The sequence below is a fragment of the Loxodonta africana genome, chromosome 24 (assembly GCF_030014295.1).
Source record: "Loxodonta africana isolate mLoxAfr1 chromosome 24, mLoxAfr1.hap2, whole genome shotgun sequence".
Taxonomy (NCBI): domain Eukaryota; kingdom Metazoa; phylum Chordata; class Mammalia; order Proboscidea; family Elephantidae; genus Loxodonta; species Loxodonta africana.
In genome coordinates this window covers 63207951-63226618 of record NC_087365.1, presented here as the reverse complement: position 1 = coordinate 63226618, position 18668 = coordinate 63207951, and the positions used below count along the sequence as shown (strand labels likewise).

Here is an 18668-nt window from a genome sequence, read left to right as displayed (position 1 = left end):
ACTGTCCGCACAGCGTTTCCAAGGAGCGGCTAGTGGATTTGAACTGACGAACTTTTCGTTAGCAGCCGAAGCTCTTAACCACGGCACCACCAGTATATCTGTGGCCCTTTAGCATCTGCTTATTTTTCTGCTGAGTCCACACAGCCTGGAACAGGGCAGGCCGGCACATGGCGCTTGCCCATGAGCTGAAGGAGGGCACCTTTCTTGGAGAGGGGGTGGCAGGAGGGCAGGGCCTGGGCCCCCTAAGACTCCAGCACAGGGATCAGCTGGGCAAGGGGGCAACCAACAGAGAACAAGGCGTTGGCGCAAAGAGCACGCCGTGACCCTGCGAGTCCTGCGTACTCACTCCCGAGAGCTCACTGCATGGCTGTGGGAAGAGAGCACAGAGCCTCGGAGGCAGCACCTGGCGCTGGGAGTCTTCGGCGATCTGGGTGGATGGGCCCTGCCTTCCAAGGACTTCTGTCTAGGGCAGCCGTGGAACGTGTACCCCGGACCTCATCGAGCCAGGAGTCAGGACTTTCCAGAGGAAGGGGCGCTGGTGACTCAAAGGCCGTAGCAATGGCGGGAAGGCAGTGACTGCGGTGCGGTCAGGTGGCAGCACTCAGGTGGTATGGGGAGAGGACTGATGGCACTGGTGGGGGGCTGGGCTTCCATCGCAGTGAGGGTTGTGATTTTAAGTCTGGGGTGGACAGCAACACCCAGGCAGAGAACGCAAGGCAGGGAGAGGGGCTACGTGCCTGGCTGGCGCGGGCGTGATCAGCCTGATGGGGCAGGAGAAACTGGGGCGGGTGGGGCAGGGACAACAGGGGCAGGGTGAGTGCCGGTGGGGACAGGCAGCGGATGAGAGGGGAGAAAGCCCCCTGACCCGGCGGCATGTACCCTCTCTTCCTGAACCCGCACCGCAGGCCTCCAGTCTCCCTCTCTGTGGCGTCCCCAGGCCTTCAGGCTCCCTCTCTGTGGTGTCCCCAGGCCGCCGGTCTCCCTCTCTGTGGTGTCCCCAGGCCTCCAGTCTCCCTCTCTGTGGTGTCCCCAGGCCTCCGGTCTCCCTCTCTGTGGTGTCCCCAGGCCTCCGGTCTCCCTCTCTGTGGTGTCCCCAGGCCTCCGGTCTCCCTCTCTGTGGTGTCCCCAGGCCTCCGGTCTCCCTCTCTGTGGTGTCCCCAGGCCTTCGGTCTCCCTCTCTGTGGTGTGCCTGGTGCATCTCTTCCCCCACTCCTGCCTGCCCTCGCTCCCACCTGCCCCCCCCCCGTTGCCACAGAGTCTCCTCCCCTTCCCAGCCTCTCTGTCCCAGGAACCCTCCACTTTCACCCCCGATTTCTCAGGAGCATGATGACTGGCCCTGGACTCCTCCCAGCCCAGGGATGACACATCCAGAAGCAAGTCCGCGTAGGTACATGGTGTCCACAGAGAGCTTGACCCCCTGGATGCCGAGGAGGACTCTACGGGTGAGTCAGCAACTGGAGAGGTCTGGGAGCGGTGCCCCAGCTGGAGCAGGGGGCTTGGGGCCTTTCTGAAGCTGTTGGGATTGTGACCCTCCATCCTTCTCATGGGGTCCCCATGAGCCAAAATTGACTCAACAGTGACAGGCATCCTTCTCTCTGACAGTGGCGAGGGGGGCTGGTTGCTAGCCTGGGACTGGATTGCCAGGAGCTGATGGGAGGGCCAGTGGCCAGAGGGAAGGCCACCCAAGCAGTAGCCTCAGCACTCAGCAGTGTCTCCCCGCCCAGCAGCTCACCTGCTTCAGGACTGGGGGCACCTTCTTTTGGGAAGGAGATAGGACTTCTGTTGTGATTTTAGAAAAGTCCCCTTGACCTCGGACATTCTGCCTCCAAGGAAGTTGAGGTTGGGGCCACGATTGCCCCCGATGGTGGCTGAGCAGGACCCTGGGGAGGGGGCGGCCCCCTTCCCGGGAGACTCTGGCCTGGGAGGCAGGTAGACAGCCAGAGGGACACTGGAGCCCAGCTCACAGCCCTAGGTCACACACTCAGGATCAGCTGGGGCTCCTGGGCCAGATCTCTGGAGAAGGTGTGGGGGGCGGTGTTGCCAGCACCAGAGCTGCTGCCCTCCCTGAAGGCACAGCCCGGGGATTCCTAGGGAATGGATGGGAACCATGGGGACCTGGGGTTCCTGGGAAGAAGTCAGCCGATATGTCTATGTGGCACACGTGTCTATATTCCTCTTTATTAGTGGATAAATACTAGAAAATCATCTGTCAGAAGGTGCGGTTAGGGGTAGGCCGAGCGGGCCCTGCTGGTGGGGGGCGGGCTTCTTCTTGGGGCCCCGGCTTAGTGTGCAGGGTGAGGCTGTCCCGCCAGGGCTCATACACCAGCGTGTAGCTCTCGGCCCTCTTGATGGTGAACTTGTAAGCACGGTTGGGCAGCAGGTTTCGGACATCAAAGGTGCAGGCGGCCACAGGGATGAGGCCACACTGTGTGCACTCCTGCTGGGTCCGTGGCTCCAGCAGCTTGAAGCGCAGCTCGAATTGCTCAGGTGAAGCCGGTTGGATGGTGACAAACCAGCGCAGGCTGACCCAGTCCTGGTGGGCCACCGATTCTTTGCGGTCGAACATGACAGGCATCTTGGTGCTCAGCATGAGCCGGATATGTGGGACTTTGGTGGCTCCGATGTCCGACACCAGGCGGTGCTTGATGTGCAGCCGCCCTGGCACCATCATGGCCAGGAAGTTGTCCATGACAGCTGATAGGTCTGCCAGCCGCTGCTCCACATGCCCCCAGCCGGCTAAGAAAGGCCGAGGGTCAGGGGACTCCAGCAGTGCATCCAGCTGAGCACGGCCATGGTCCAGCTGCTCCAGCAAGTCACTGAGCAGCAGCAGCTGGATCTTGGTCTGCGCCGTGCCCACCTTCTTCATGCGCTGGAACTTCCAGGGGTCGATGAGCTGGAACATGGTGTTGGGCACCACCAGCGGGTTCTGGTCGCCCAGTGCCAGGTGCTTGGGCAGGATCTCGATGTAGTAGGAACACCTCTGCAGCAACTCCATGCGGGCGTGGTGGCGCCTGAGCAGGTGTGGGCTCAGTTCTGAGGTTAGGAACTCACGGAGCACGTTGCGGCGCTCCACGTAGGTCCTCCACGCCTCCGGCTCCAGCAGCTGCCCGTCCTCTGCCTCCTCCGCCTCCTCTGGGTCCAGGAAGGCTTGGGGACTGTCCAGCTTCGCCTTGTCCAGGCCCAGGACTGTCACCTGGAAGTTCATTGTCTGGGTGCTGGAGGAGGAGGGAAGGCATGAGCAGGCCTGTCGGTTGCTCTCACTTTCCCTGCTCTGGGGGCTCATCCCAGGCCCACAGGCCTCTGCCACCCACCCCAGGGCACATCAGTGGGGGCGACCCAGGCCCACTGCCCCCCATACTGGGCCTTCTGTCCTCCCCTGGGGGAGAGGCTGTGGGGAACACTTCTCTCTGGGTAGAGCTGGAGGGCCGAATGTCAGTCCTGGCAACGAGACAGTGCAGGGGCCTCAGTTTCTTGACTGTGAAATGGGGTGATGGTGCCTCCCCAGGGCTGTTGAGAGAATTCAGTGTGACCCTGCCTGAGTGGCACTGGACATCCCTTGGGTACATCACTGCTTTATGGGCTCCGCTCCATCCACAGCTGCAGAGCAGGGACCAGGCTCCCCAGACAGCCTGTGCATGGTTGGGGCCAACACCACCTAGAGCCTTAGCTCTGAGGACTAGTGAAAACCGGGCTTTATGGGCTTGGATGAGTCACTGACTCTGGAAACAAGCCCCAGGAAATGCGTGGGATCCATCCTCCATTCCACAGATGGGAAGTCTGAGGCGCAAAGCTTCAGCAGCTTGCTCTCCTTCTTCCCCAGGCCTGGGCTCCCAGCTCCAGGTCTCGGTGGGAGGGGCCCGGCACCCCAGGCCATGCACAGCTCTAGCCCCAGGCTTTTCTCTGGGGCGAGGTGGAAGCCCAAACCAGGGCCCCAGGACCTCTGACATAAGTCAGGCTCTGGAGGAGGCTGGGGAATTCAAACCAGCGTCTGAAGGCAAATCTTGCCTACTCCGGATCTGACAAGGGGCCAAGGAGTTTCCCAGCTACAACAGCCTCCCAGTTGGAAAACCAAGAGGGGCTGGTCGGAAACACCGGGAAGGGGCCGCCTTGCGCACCCAGCCCCGCTCCCCGGCTCGCCTCCCTCCCCCTCCCCGCCCCCAGGCCCGCCTCCACGCCTCGGGTCCTTCCCTCTTCCCACCTCGGGTTCTTCCCTCTCCCCACCTCGCTCTCCCGGAGCCGCCCCCCCCACCCCCGCCCGCCTCCCGGGCCGCGAGGCTTTCCCGGCGCCCACTTGCCCTGCCTCCGCGAGCTGAGCGAAGCCGTGAGGCGCCCCGAGTGCAGAGCTGTCCGCGCCTTGCCTCGCGCAGTGGACGTACAGCGGGTTGCCAAGGGGACCAGGGACTGGGGGCCGTTGTGACGCCCCGCCCGTCCCAGGGGATGGGGGTGGGGCAGAGAGCCTGGGAGATCCCACTCCTCTCCTCTGGCCTCGGCAGGTCCCCCTCCGCCTGCGGGGTTGCGCGCAGACAGCTCTGGGCGAGCTGGATGGGTCCAGGACCCCTGCCCGACAGTCTGCTAGTCCTCAGTCGGATCTTCTGCCCCAGGCCCTGCCCCCAGGTTCAGGCTCATGGCTCCCTTTCCTTGGGGACTCAGGGCGTCAAGACTCGTTCCCCAAGCACGGAGCCACCTGCAGGTGGCCAGCCTGAAAGCGAGGCTCGAAGTGGGGCTTCCATTCTGCATAGGGGAGCATCCCGGAGTCTTTTGTGGGCACAGTGTTCTCAGGAGCCTCTGGGGCTTCTGGGTGTGGATCAGGGCCCTCTGGAATCCCTCAGAGGAGCTGAGGAGGACGACGTAACCCGGTGAACTGGTAGATGGGAGTCACTTGTCACAAGAGGACATCCATATCCGACAGCAGGAAGGGGAGGATCACACTCCCCTCACCAGACTTCCCCTCTGCGAAAACTTGAGGGTTCCCCAGTGCTGGGGTCTGAATAAATGGGGTCGCCATAGCTCCCCACGATTCTGTCAGTTTGCCCTACTGTAGGGGCTGTGTTTTGCTGTGATGCTGGAAGCTATGCCGCTGGTATTCAGGTACCACCAGGGTCACCCATGGTGGACAGGTTTCAGCTGAGCTTCCAGACTAATACAGGCTAGGAAGAAGGACCCAGCAGTCTACCTCTGAAAAGAATTAGCCAGTGAAAACCTTAAGAATAGCAGCGGAATGGTGTCTGATGTAGTGCAGGAAGATGGTCCCCCCAGTTTGGAGGGCACTCAAAAGTTGACTGGGGAAGTGTTGCCTCCTCAAAGTAGAGTCAAACTTAATGAAGTGGATGGAGTCACGTTTTCAGGACCTTCATTTGCTGATGTGGAATGACTCAAAATGGGAAGAAACAGCTGCAAACATCCATTAATAATCGGAAAGTGGAATGTATGAAGTATGAATCTAGGAAAATTGGAAATTGTCAAAAACGAAATGGAACACATTAACATTGATATCCTAGGTGTTAGTGAACTAAAATGGACTGGTATGGGCCATTTTGAATCAGACAAACATATGGTCTACTGTGCTGGGAATGACAACTTGAAGAGGAATGGCACTGCTTTCATGGTCAAAAAGAACATCTCAAGATCTATCCTGAAGTACAACGCTGTCAGTGACAGGATAATATCCCTATACCTACAAGGAAGACCAGTTAGTACAACTATTATTCGAATTTACACACCAACCACTGAGGCCAAAGATGAAGAAACTGAAGATTTTACCAGCTTCTGCAGTCTGAAATTGATTGAACATGCAATCAGGATGCATTGATAAATACTGGTGATTGGAATGCAAAAGTTGGAAACAAAAAAGAAGGATCGGCGGTTAGAAAATATGACCTTGGTGGTAGAAACAATACCATGATAGAATTTTGCAAGACCAACGACTTCTTCCTTGCAAATACCTTTTTTTCACCAACATAAACGGTGGCTATACACATTTTTTTTTTATATACACATGGACCTCGCCAGGTGGAATACACCAGAATCAAACCGACTACATCTGTGGAAAGAGATGATGGAAAAGCTCAGTATCATCAGTCAGAGCAAGGCCAGAGGCTGACTGCAGAACAGACCATCAATGGCTCATATGCAAGTTCAAGTTGAAACTGAAGAAAATTAGAACAAGTAGATGAGAGCCAAAGTACGACCTTGAGTATATCCCACCTAAATTTAGAGACCATCTCAAGAATAGATTTGACATGTTAAACACTAATGACCGAAGACCAGAGGAGTTGTGGAATGACATTGAGGACATCATCCGTGAAGAAAGCAAGAGGTCATTAAAAAGACAAGAAAGAAAGACCAAAATGGACATCAGAAGAGACTGAAACTTACTCTTGAATGTCAAGCAGCTTAAGCAAAAGGAAGAAATGATGATGTAAAAGAACTGAACAGAAGATTTCAAAGGGCAACTTGAGAGACAAACTATTATAACGATATATGCAAAGAGCTGGAGATAGAAAACCAAAAGGGAAGAACATGTTTGACATTTCTCAAGCTGAAAGAACTGAAGAAAAAATTCAAGTCTCAGGTTGCAATAGTGAAGGATTATATGGGGTAAATATTAAATGATGCAGGAGGTATCAAAAGAAGATGGAATGAATACACAGAGTCATTATACCAAAAAGAATTCGTCGATGTTCAACCATTTCAAGAGGTAGCATATAATCAGGAACCGAGGGTACTGAAGGAAGAAGTCCAAGCTGCAGTGAAAGCAGTGGCAAAAAAACAAGACTCCAGGAATTGACGAAGTATCAACTGAGATGTTTCAACAAACGGATGCAGTGCTGGAAGTGCTCACTCGTCTATGCCCAGAAATTTGGAAGACAGCTACCTGGCCAACCGACTGGAAGAGATCCATATTTATGTCTATCCCCAAGAAAGGTGATCCAACCAAATGCAGAAATTATCGAACAATATCATTAATATCGGAAACCCTGGTGGTGTACTGGTTAAATGCTATGGCTGCTAACCAAAGGCACGGCAGTTCGAATCCCCCAGGCACTCCTTGGAAACTCTATGGGAGCAGTTCTACTCTGTCCTATAGGATCGCTATGAGTCAGAATCGACTCAAGGGCACTGGGTTTGGTTTGGTTTTGGTTTTTATCATTAATATCACACCGAAGCAAACTTTCGCTGGAGATCATCCAAAAGTAGCTGCAGCAGTACATCAACAGCGAACTGCCAGAAATTCAGGCTGGATTCAGAAGAGGACGTGGAACCAGGGATATCATTGCGGATGTCAAATGGATCCTGGCTGAAAGCAGAGAATACCAGAAAGATGTTTACCTGTGTTTTATTGACTATGCAAAGGCATTCTACTGTGTGGACCATAATGAATTATGGATGACATCGTGAAGAATGGGAATTCCAGAACACTTAATTGTGCTCATGAGGAACCTGTACATAGATCAACAGAACAAGAGAATTGTGTGTGGTTTAAAGTCAGGAAAGATGTGTTGTCAGGGTTGTATCCTTTCACCATACCTATTCAATCTGTATGCTGAGCAAATAATCTGAGAAGCTGGACTATATGAAGAAGAACGGGGCATCAGGATTGAAGAAAGACTCACTAACAACCTGCGTTATGCAGATGATACAACCTTGCTTGCTGAAAGTGAAGAGAACTTGAAGCACTTACTGATGAAGATCAAAGACCACAGCCTTCAGTATGGATTGCACCTCAATATAAAGAAAACAAAAATCCTCACAACTGGACCAATAAGCAACATCATGATAAATGGAGAAAAGATCGAAGTTGTCAAGGATTTCATTTCACTTGGATCCACAATCAACACCCATGGGAGCGGCAGTCAAGAAATCAAAAGACACATTGCATTGGGCAAATCTGCTGCGAAGGACCTCTTTAAAGTGTTGAAAAGCAAAGACGTCACCTTGAAAATTAAGGTATGCCTGACCCAAGTCATGGTATTTTCAGTCGCCTCATATGCATGTGAAAGCTGGACAATGAATAAGGAAGACCGGAGAAGAACTGACCCCTTTGAATTGTGGTTTTGGTGAAGAATATTGAATATACCATGGACTGCCAAAAGACCAAACAAACCTGTCTTGGAGGAAGTACAACCAGAATGCTCCTTAGAAGCAAGGATGGTGAGACTGTGTCTCACATACTTTGAACATGTTGGCAGGAGGGATCAGTCCCTGGAGAAGGACATAATGCTTGGCAGAGTACAGGGGCAGCGAAAAAGAGGAAGACCGTCAACAAGATGGATTGACACAGTGGCTACAACAATGGGCTTAAGCATAACAATGATTGTGAGCATGGCACAAGGACTGGGCAGTGTTTCATTCTGTGGTACATAGGTTTGCCATGAGTCGGAACTGACTCGATGGCACCTAACAACAACGCCAACAACCATAGCTCCAGGGAACCCCCAAATGAGTTCTTAGACCCCTCGTATCCCACCATAACCCCCAACTGGTATCAGCACTTGTAGGGTCCCCACCTAGCCCCCACCACACTCTAGCCATCCTGGTCCATCTGACACAGAAATCTCACCTGAGCCCACCTTGAGGGGGCTGGGGGAGGGAAGGAAGTCCTTTCCCACCTCTGTCTCTGCCCCCACGGGGACCAGTGATGGGGCCCTTTCCTGGGCCCTTTCCTGCCCCTTTCCCCAGCTGGTATTCTGACCTTCTGGCATCCTCACCCTGGTCAGCTTGCCTTCCCCATCCAAGCTTGGGCTTGGGGCTCTAAGAATGCGAGGCTGGGGAAGGAGCAGTGGGTGCTGTTTCCGCCCCCCTCATCCTGCTTCGGGCTGTGCTCAGTGAGGGCCAGCTACTGTTATTGCTGTCTTCATCTTTGTTGTTACCTGTGTGTCTGAGGCATAACAGTGGATTTGGCGGGGGGAACTATCTGAAGGTCGAGGGGAGCTGGTACCTGGAAAAGAGGGAAGGGCTGGAAGGCAGCAGGAGAAAGGCTCTGCATTTCTTGCCTCCCCTTTCCTGGACCAGGTACATTCTGGATCTTGGCCCCCTCTTTTTTTGCTAGTTTTGGTTCCCAGCTGATTTTTAAATTATTATTAAACTTTTTATTTTAGATAACTGTAGATTCATATGCAGTTGCAAGAAATAGATCTTGTGTATCCATTACCCATGTGGAACCTCTCTGTGCCTCAGTTTCCCCATCCCTCTCAGTACTGGGCTCCCAGTGGCCAACCAGGTCAGCTGGGGTGAGTAGGGGGCTTCCTGTCTGTTCAGGCTGAGGTGGGTGGTGGGGGCTGAGCATCATTGTCCTTCAGGTGCTAAAGAAAAACTGCTCTATAGGGTTTTCTTGGCTGTAATTTTTATGGAAGCAGATTGCCAGGTCTTTCTTTCACACAGTCATTGAGTGGGTTCAAACCTCCAACCTTTAGGTTAGCAGCTGATCGCTAACAGCTTGTGCCACTCAACAGTACTGTCTTCCAAAACTGTTGTACCCTGTCACACCAGGACATTGACATTGACACAGAAGACACAGGAGGCTCCATCCCACAAGGAGCCACCATCACCTTTTATAGTCCCTTCCCCTACATTCTCACCCTCCTCAGCCCCTGGCAACCACTGACCTGGTCTCCCGCTCTATAACTGTGTCATTTGGAGAAAACTACATGATGGAACTGTGCCATTTGTAACCTTGTGGGGTGGCTTCCTTCCCACAGCATAGCTCCTGGAGATCTGTCCAGCTTGTCACCTGTATCCACAGTTACTTTCTCTTCCAGCCAAGCACTGTCCTTGGTAAGGACAGGCCTGTTTGTTTATGTTGGTTTCAGTCTGCACTGGCTCCATCCGCCACCTCCTGGTGGATGGAACCACCCTGGGCCCAGAGAAGGTGCCCCAGACCACAGGGACCCCACAGCTGTGCCCTCCAGACACACGAACCCAAGGGGAGAGGATCCTCCCACAACCTGAAGGACAATGATGCTTGGCCCCCACCACCTGCCCCAGCCTGAACAGTCAGGAAGCCCCCTTCTCACCCCAGCTGACCTGGTAGGCCACTGGGATCCCAGTGCTGAGAGGGATGGGGAAATTGAGGCACAGAGAGGCTCCATATGGCTGAGAATCTGAGAGCAGGATTGGACCCCAGGCATCTGGTGAAGAACCAACCTCCATCCAGAGCTATCCTGCTCCCAGGCACCCTCACCCTTGCTCATACATCCCTGCATGACCACCCAGCACTGTCACACCCCTTATCTTCAGAGGTCAGGGCAGATGGAGAGAGGAGGCTAACAGAGGGCTGTCTTAGGCTGGGTTCTCTAGAGAAGCAAAACCAGGAAGTTGTATAAATATCTACCTAAAAAAAAAAAAAAAAAGAGGAAGAGGAAAAGAAAAACCCATCGCCATCAAGAAGATTCTGACATAGCAACTCTGTAGGACAGAGTAGAACTGCCCCCACAGAGTTTCCAAGGAGTGCCTGGTGGATTCGAACTGCTGACCTGTTGGTTAGCAGCTGTAGCTCTTAACCACTGTGCCACCAGGGTTTCCAAAATATCTGTATTGAGAGATTTATATCAAGGAAATGGCTCACGGTAGAGGCTGGAACATCCCAAGTCCATAGGTCAGGCTGAAGGCTTATTCACATAGTCACAGGGGCTGGTGAACACAAGATTAGCAGGTCAGACAGCAGGGCTCTTGCTTACAGGCTTCAAAGACTGACAAATCCTAAGATTGGCAGGCAAGATGGCAAGTGAGTTGCTAGCTCATGTCCCAAGAACTGGAGACTGGAAGAACAGGAGCCAGCTGCAGGATCCAGAACCAGCAAAACCCAGCAAGCCTTGCCAGAGAGTCCACACCCCCAAGGAAACTCCCTTTTAACTGATTGGTTACTCACAGCAGATCCCATCATGGAGGTGATCACATTATATCAAATCTCATCATGGAGGTGATCACATTATCATACGACTGCCCACCTACATCATAACTGCCAAACCACTGGGAATCATGGCCCAGGCAAGTGGACATACAACCTTAAAGATCATAAGGGCTGAGAGGCAGAGTCAGGGGAGGGGCCCTCAGTGAGGTGGCCTGGGCGGGGGTCCTGTGGCTAGACCAAGTTGTACCAGTTGGACAGGTAAGGAAGGGAACAGCAGATACCATACCTTAGCAGAACATGTGACAAGGAATGTAAACTCACAGCCAGGGTCACCGGCAATGAGATGGACAGGTTATCACTGCATAACCAATGTCCCAGTGTGCATGGGGGTGCTCAGAAGGGAAAGGTGGGGCACATGAAGGGAGAGAGCAGGTCCTCCCAGGTGGGATCAGCAGCTGGAACGGGTGGGCGAGTGCCCAGGCAGGGGCGCAGCGTGGGGGGAGGCCTGAGGCCGAGGTGGCCTGAGAGGGGCCTGTACAGCTAGTGCCCTATGAGGGAGGGCGGGAAGGTGTGGGGTGCAGGCTTGGCATGTGGGGAACCCCTGCAGAGGGTCTTCTGTGGTGGTCCCTCTAGTTCCTACCCCTTGGGGAACCCTGGGGTGTTGTGGCCTTCCTCAGGCCCTCTGCCTGGTCACTGGGAGGCAGCTGGGCATTCCTTGTGGGCAGGTACCTGCTGCCCACACAGGGTCCTGCTAGAAAGTGTCGATGCTCTGTTCGACTTTCTGGGCATCTCCTTCAACTGATCAAGGCCTGGGGACAGGCTGTGGAGTACAGCAGTTCCCTCCCCCTGCCCTAGCTGCCTGGCCACCTCCAGGCTCTGGCTGTGGGTGGAATGTGCTGAGTCTCAGATATCAGGGCCCTGTGGCAGGGAGGGATGAACGGACAGGAGTGTCTGGGAGGAATGTGGCCCCACCAGTTCACACAGGAGGGTGCTTCCCTGGCCCAGGGGACCTCCCTGAAGCCACATACAGAGGAGAAAGGAGCGGCACCCAGGAGGGGAGGAATGGCTGGGGTGCAGAAAGTGACATGTAAATGCATAGGGGAAGCAAATGGGGGTCCACCACAAGCCTGGTGGGGTATAAGTTGGCTCTGGGCCCCTCTGTCCCCTCTAGGCTGTGCCCATTAAAAAAATAACATTTTTTGGAGTGGTATTAAGTTCACAGAAAATTGTGCAAAAAGCACAGAGAGTTTTCATATTAGCCCCCCACTCCACTTCTCCTGTTGGTAACATCTTGCGTTCTGGTGGTACAAGATGTTACAATTGATGAACCACTACTAATACATTGTATTAACTCAAATCCATCATTTACAGGAGGGCTCCCTCTGTTGTACAGCTCTAGAATTTTGAGTACATTGAGTACATCTGTTGCTACTGGTGAACTAGTATTGGTACATAGTTATTAAATCCACAGTTTACTTTGGGGTTCACTCTGTGTTGCACAGCCCTGTGGGTTTTGACAAATGCATGTCCTGTATCCACCATTAAGTGTCCTGCAGAATGATGTCACTGCCCTGAAAATGTCCTACGCTCCCCCGGCTCCTTCCCCTGGGTGTCTGGCAACAACTGAGCTTTCCACTCTCGCTATAGTATTATCGTTCCCAGAACATATGGCTGGATGTTTCCCTCCAGATGGGCCCCGGGAAGCCCCCAGAATGCATTTCAGAGAGGATTCGGCTTCTGGGCAGCTCCTGGGCAGGGAGGAGGGCAAGTGGCCTTCACTGAGATGGAATCGTCTGCCTGTTTGATGGGTAGGACAGAAAAGAGGTGTCAGGGTGCTGGTCTGTGTGGGCCGCAGATGGAGGGGATGGGGCTTTGCAAAGTCACACAGGTGAGGGCTCCACAGGGGCCACTGGGGTTGAGGGGGTGAGAAAACAGTAGGCCTACGGAGCAGAAGGGTGCCACCCCACTTCCTCAGACCCGTTTCTCTGTGAGTTCAACCCTGCTCAGGTAGAGCTCCTGGGTCTCCCTGCACACACCCCACCTGGCAGGGCAGAGCTACCTCTGGTGTGGCCTTAGTGCCCCAACAACTGAGGCCCTGCCCGAGGCCCCTCCCTCAGTGATTTGGCCTGGGAGCCTAGCTCCAGCCCTGGCCAGTTGAGGACAAGATTCTGCCCATGGAGACACAATTATAGTTGAAGAGAAGAGGCAACTGTTGGGTGGTGGGGGCTTGGGGGCCACAAGACCCCTCTGCCCACTCCCAGTCTGAACCCCAGCCCAGAGGCAGCCCAGGGTTGTGGACCTAGGCCAGGAGCCTCTGAAGTGACTGAGAGTTGGTGTCATTGGCCCCTAAGTCCTGTGCCAGCTGGGACACTCAGAGCAGCAACTGTCCCACTAGCCCTTCCGGTTTCTCCTTGGCATTGTGGGAAGATCCTGGAGCCTTGGAGCTGGTGGCAGCCATGCTCAGCCTCCTACCTTGCAGGGGCCTTGGCTGGGCCTGGTGATACACGGGCTGCACTGGGGGTGAGGCCCATGGGGAGCATGGAGCCCTTCCTCAGGAAGAGGGTGACCTTCCTGTCCTTCTTATGGGACAAGATCTGGCCTACAGGCATGGCGGATGACTGCGTGCCCCGGGCCCCAGACACCGAGCCGGAGGAGATGGAGCCCGCAGGCACTGAGCCCAGCAGCCCCTCAGTGCCCCCCGAGCAGCTCTTCATGGCACTGTGTGACTTCTTGGCACAGTGCGCGGCAGAATTGAGCATCAGCCCTGGGGACTGGCTCTTTGCCCTCAAGGAGGAGGGCAACTACATCCTTGCCCACAGGCTCTTGGGGCAGCCCAGCCCTGGCCTTGTGCCCCTCACCCACATCACCAGGGCCACACCGGACACGCTCTTGGACCAACTGTAAGTACTGCAGATGGAGTGCTTGGGTGGGGGGCCTTGGAGCTGGCCTGCTCGGGCTGGGGATCAGGAATAATCACAGGACTTGAGTATGGGCACTGCAAGTCCATGTCTGTCCATCCATCCAACCCTTCAGTGCCTGCTTGGGGCCAGCTCTTCTTGGCCTTAGGGACCTAGCAGTAAGCAAGCAGACATGGGTGGGATGCATGGTTCCACGTGTCCCCACATAGTGGAACCATGGTGTGGTCACTGCCACAAGGGAAGCAGCAGGACACAGACTGGCAGTGCCTCTTGGGCTGGAGCGGCAAATGCCTGGGCTGGGTCAGCCAGACGGAATATGTTCCCACAGTGGGCCCTTCTGGCCAGCCCTCCTGCCCTCCTGCTGGATCCAGCCCTGCCACTGGGGCCTGGGCAAGTCTGAGTCTTGAGAGTCCAAGGTGAGTAGGAATGAGGCATTGGCCTGATCTATCATTCACATCCCAACCACTTGCTGCATGGCGGGCAGTGATGGCACTGGTCTTAGCGCTGAGCGAGATCCACAGCCCAGCCTCTTGGGCCCAGGTAGGACTCAGATAAGCAAAGGCTCTATTTTGTGCTGTCGGGGGTGGGGTGAGTGACAGGCAGGTGGAAGGGGACCCAGTTGGTGTCAGACACCCCAGTCACACGTCCACACTGCGTGGGCCACCATGCCACCACACACTGGGCATAGGTGTGGGTCAGATGTAGCACAGGCTCTCAGGCTGGGACGAGGGGTAGGAAGCTGTGGGTGGTGTTCTGAGCTGCCCAGCAGTAGGGAAGAGGCCACCCTGAGGACACTGGAGCTGTGTGCTTGACAACCCGCGGTCACAGAAGATGGTGGGTGGGATGGAGGGGGCATCTCCTCAAGTTCCCAGGTGCTCACAGAGCTACTGTGCCTGCTCTGAGCACACTGGCTGCACACTCCTGACCTAGTTCCCAGGGCCTTTTCCTTAAATGGGTCGGGCCAGCGTTTTGGCCCTCTCTGTGCACCGCTGGCTGGCCTTGGGGCTCTCATGGGCTCAGGCGCCACCTACCAGTGTGGAGTGTAGTGGTAGCTGAGAAGGGCAGATACTGGCTAGCCCCAAGCTCTGCCCGGCCTCCCTGACACTGCTGGGCAAAGCCTCATGTGCTGGGTGGCCTTGTGCAGACCAGCAACTCCTCAGAGCCACCTCCAGCCTCTCCGGGGGTCCCTGGGCATTCACACTGTCTGCTGGGTGTTTGCCTCATGACAGGTGGAGTCTAGAGTCACAGGAGAGGCCTTTGGAGCCAGGTGGGAACCACAGACCCTGTGAGCAGCTACCGGAGGTGGAGGCGGCGGGGGCAGGGCGGGGAGGTGGTGCCTGGGCTGCTCAGAGGGTGCTGTAGGGGAGATAATGACTATTTGCCTGGCTGGGACGTGAAAGGGCTGACTGCACGCATGGTGTCATTAGCCTCAGACACCAGGGCAAGCTTGGGGCCAGGCTGGTGGGGAGGTGGTCCTCACTGGGATGCTCCTGGGCTCCCAGCCCTGGCTGTGCTGTTTCTGCCTCCAGTGAAAGCTGCACACCCTCCCACATTCTTCTTGCTGCCCCACCCAGCTGGCTCCACATGCCCCAGGGACAGACCTTGAACAGTGGCTGGTGGACCTTGCCCAGAGGGTGTGCAGGGCTCAGCACGCCACCTGAGGCCCTGACGGGTTGGTGGATCAGGGTGGGAGTGAAGGGATCTGGTGTTGGGGAATCCCTGCTTCTCCCTCTTCCCCACATCCCCGAGGTCCAGCAAGGTGGCCCTGTGGCCCCTTCCCACGTGAGAGGGTTGGTAGACTGGAGCTGAAGTGGATGGTGCCCGGCAGCCCTGTGGGGAGACTCTTCCAGCTCACAAATCAATGTGCCCCTCCCCCAAGCCCGCTGACTCTCTAGGTCTCTGTGTCAAGGGTGACCTATATCCACTGGCTATCCCACCCAGTCGCCCCCACTGATGGTACCTTTAAATGTTTCTCAGGCCTCCGCCTCTTTAACCGCCATTACCATACCTCAACCTGTCTCTGGCTTCACCTGCTCCCTCGCCCCCATGGGGCCTGTAGTCACCTCTGACCATGTCAGTCGCTATCCTAGACCTCCCCCACACAGCTTCCCATATCTCTACCCCTTCTCCTGCCAGACCCTGCTGTCATGAGATGCTTCAGCACCTCCCCCTACCAAGGGCCCCACCTTTGTCTTGGTCCCCTTTCTTTGGAACACCCTCCCCACCCTGCCTCAGCTCCTTGACTCATCTTTGGGTCCTCCAAGATCCCTCCCTGATCCCACTCCCCCAGGCTGGTTTGGCACCCCAGGTCACCATGCCCCCAACAGAGTGGACGAGGGGTCCCATTGATAGGATTCTATTCCTGTGGCTCCCCTGGGGCTGGGGCTGGAAGGTCCCGGAAAAGGCAGGCTCAGCGGGGGGAGAGAGGGAAGAAGGTGAGTCAGATGTGGGGCTCCTCCATCTGAGCCTTGGGAATGAGCTCTGACATATGATGGGGTGGAGCTGGGGACACTTCTGTTTCCTTCCAAGGTCTCTGACTCCAGGAATGAGCAGAACCTGGGGGTTGCACCTCAGGTGGGGGCCCAGGTGGACTGTTGCCCAAGAGGGGCACCTGACGGGGGAGGTTCAGGCAGGTCCCCACCCCACTCTACATGCAGACCCTCCTGTCTGAGACTCCTGGGCAGACAGGGGAGTGGGTGCCTGGGGGCTCCTCTATCCTGGCACTCAGAGCCTCAGGTGTGCCCACTTTTACAGATGAGCACCCTCAGAGGGGGCGTGGTCCAGGGGGCAGGCCCTTCTGTCCACTCCTGCCTGGCCTGGCTCATGCTTCCTCCACCAGGGCCTGCTCCAGCTCTGAGCCCTGCTCTTTTCCCTCCTTTTGCTAAAACCGTGGCAGGTAAGCCCAGCCAGGTGGCTCCCAGGGGTCTCTGTGGCCATCCCAACCAAGGGCACTTCCGGGGCAGCCCACCAGGGCCCCTCATTCCCTGAGGAACCCCCTTGGAGAGGTCCAACAAAGTCTGGAGTTCAGCAGATTCTGCCTGTGGCCAGGGATAATTGTCACTCTGTGGCTGGGGTATCGGTCATTCTATGAGCAGGGATATAATGTTCAGTCCATGGCCGGGTCATGGGGAGCCTGTGGCTGGGGCAAGTGAACTGTCTGGCTAGCTGGGTCAGCTTGGTGGCTGGCCTTGGTAGGCTGCACTGCAGACCCTGGAGGACCCCCGAGGCTGAGCAGGAGGCATTGGGTGCTCACTGGGGGTTGGACCCGGGCAGGACATCACTTAGAGAAGACAGGACACAGAGCGGGACACTGGGGACCGAGCCACTTGGCCAGCCAGCACGATGACTGCTGTGCCTGCCACTTGCAGCTGGTACTTCAGCAGGATCAGCAGGACTGAGGCCCAGCAGCGGCTTCTTTCGCCTGCCAAAGCACCTGGAACCTTCCTCATCCAGCCCAGCGAGAGCAGCTGCGGGGATTACTCCCTGTCAGGTACTCCGGGTGGCCCGTCCCTCTGGTGAGCCCTGAGCCCAAGCCAGCTGAAAAGCCCTTCACCTGCAGACATGTGCCTACCAAGGGCTGGACTAGGGGCGTGCTGGTCACTTCACGTGATTGCTGGTTCACTTACTCATTAATTCATTCTCCTGGTCATTTATTCACGTATTAACTCATTCTTTCACTTACCCCTTCATTCACTCATCCCTTTATTTATTCATTTGTTCATTTATTCACTTGTTAGTCAGTTCACTTACTCAGTCCCTCACTCACTCATTATCCAGTTGTTTGCTTATCCATTCATTCACTTAGTCATCTATTCACTACTCACACGTTCATTTAACAAGTGTCTCTTGTGCACCCACTCTGAGCCCAGCTCAGTGCATGCTGTCCCCGGACCGCCGGTCCCCTCTCACCACTCCCTGGTCTGCAGCTGCCCAAGTGGCTGGGGCTGTAAGGCTGGATCTGAGCCAGGTCCCTCGGGGGGGCAATGGACCTCATCTGTCAGAGGTGGTGGAGGTCTGAGGCAGGCAGGACACAGCCAAGACGTGGTCTCCATCTCTCACAGCTCCAGTCCAGGCCCAGGCCAGGGTCTGCCACTACCGCATCTCCTCGGTGGCCGAGGGCAGCCCCTACCTACAGAAGGTCCGGCTCTTCCCCAGCATGGAGGAGCTGCTTGCCTACTGCAAGACCAACTGGAAGCTAGTCCAGAATCCACTGCTGCAGCCCTGCGTGTCCCAGGTGTACCCACCTGCCCAGCAACCAGGCCCCCACTGCCCCCTCCCACTGCTCTCCATAATCGATTGGGGGGGCTCAATGGGCAGGCAGATTCCTGGGCACAGTTTCCCTCAATATACTTCCCAGAGTGGGGGCCACTCCCTCCCAAGCCTCTTATCTCCATTGCCGAAAGACCCTGAGGGATGTGAAGCCCAGTTGGGGGGGTGGAGGAGGGTGCTGGGAGGGCAGAGCCGAGTCTGTGCCATGGAAGGAAGCTGTGGGAGGGAGACGGTGATCACTGATCCGGAGCCTCAGTATCTCCCGGATCACCCAGGCATGCTGTCCTGGTTCCTCTAGCCCAGCCAGCACAGCAATGAGTGTTCGTGGACGGATGTCCGGCTTGGGCAAAGGGGCCACTTACGTCCCTGAGACACTGGGTCAGGCCCTCCTGAGGTCAGCAACCTGTGTCCCCTTGATCCCAGTTGGAGGCAGGAGCACTTTGAGGCGTGAGGTGAGGGGCTCCCAGGACTTAACAGGAAGACAGGGCCCTGTCTGCAGCCCCTACCCCCACCCCCACCCTGAGACCCTTCTTAGTCCGGACCCCCTCTCCTGGAGAGCACGGGCAGAGATACTGAGCCTCCAAACTTGCAGAAGCCCCCGGGGTGGGACGAGTGGGAGCAGCCGCGCGCCA

The 18668-nt window shown here is 55.9% G+C and overlaps 2 protein-coding genes across 2 annotated transcripts; one reads left to right on the top strand and one right to left on the bottom strand.

Moving 5' to 3' along the window:
* Positions 1-74: 74 nt before the first annotated feature.
* On the top strand, positions 75-18439 carry LOC100672098 (proline-rich protein 36). The gene is made up of 4 exons (XM_064276351.1): positions 75-1442; positions 13442-13749; positions 17136-17257; positions 17829-18439. The coding sequence occupies exons 1-4, from the start codon at positions 765-767 to the stop codon at positions 18332-18334; spliced, it is 1614 nt and encodes a 537-aa protein (XP_064132421.1). The 5' UTR covers positions 75-764; the 3' UTR covers positions 18335-18439.
* Positions 2167-4137, bottom strand: FNDC11 (fibronectin type III domain containing 11). The gene has a single exon (XM_003421784.3). It carries the CDS (start codon positions 3281-3283, stop codon positions 2210-2212), a length of 1074 nt encoding a protein of 357 aa, XP_003421832.2. The 5' UTR covers positions 3284-4137; the 3' UTR covers positions 2167-2209.
* Positions 18440-18668: the final 229 nt, after the last annotated feature.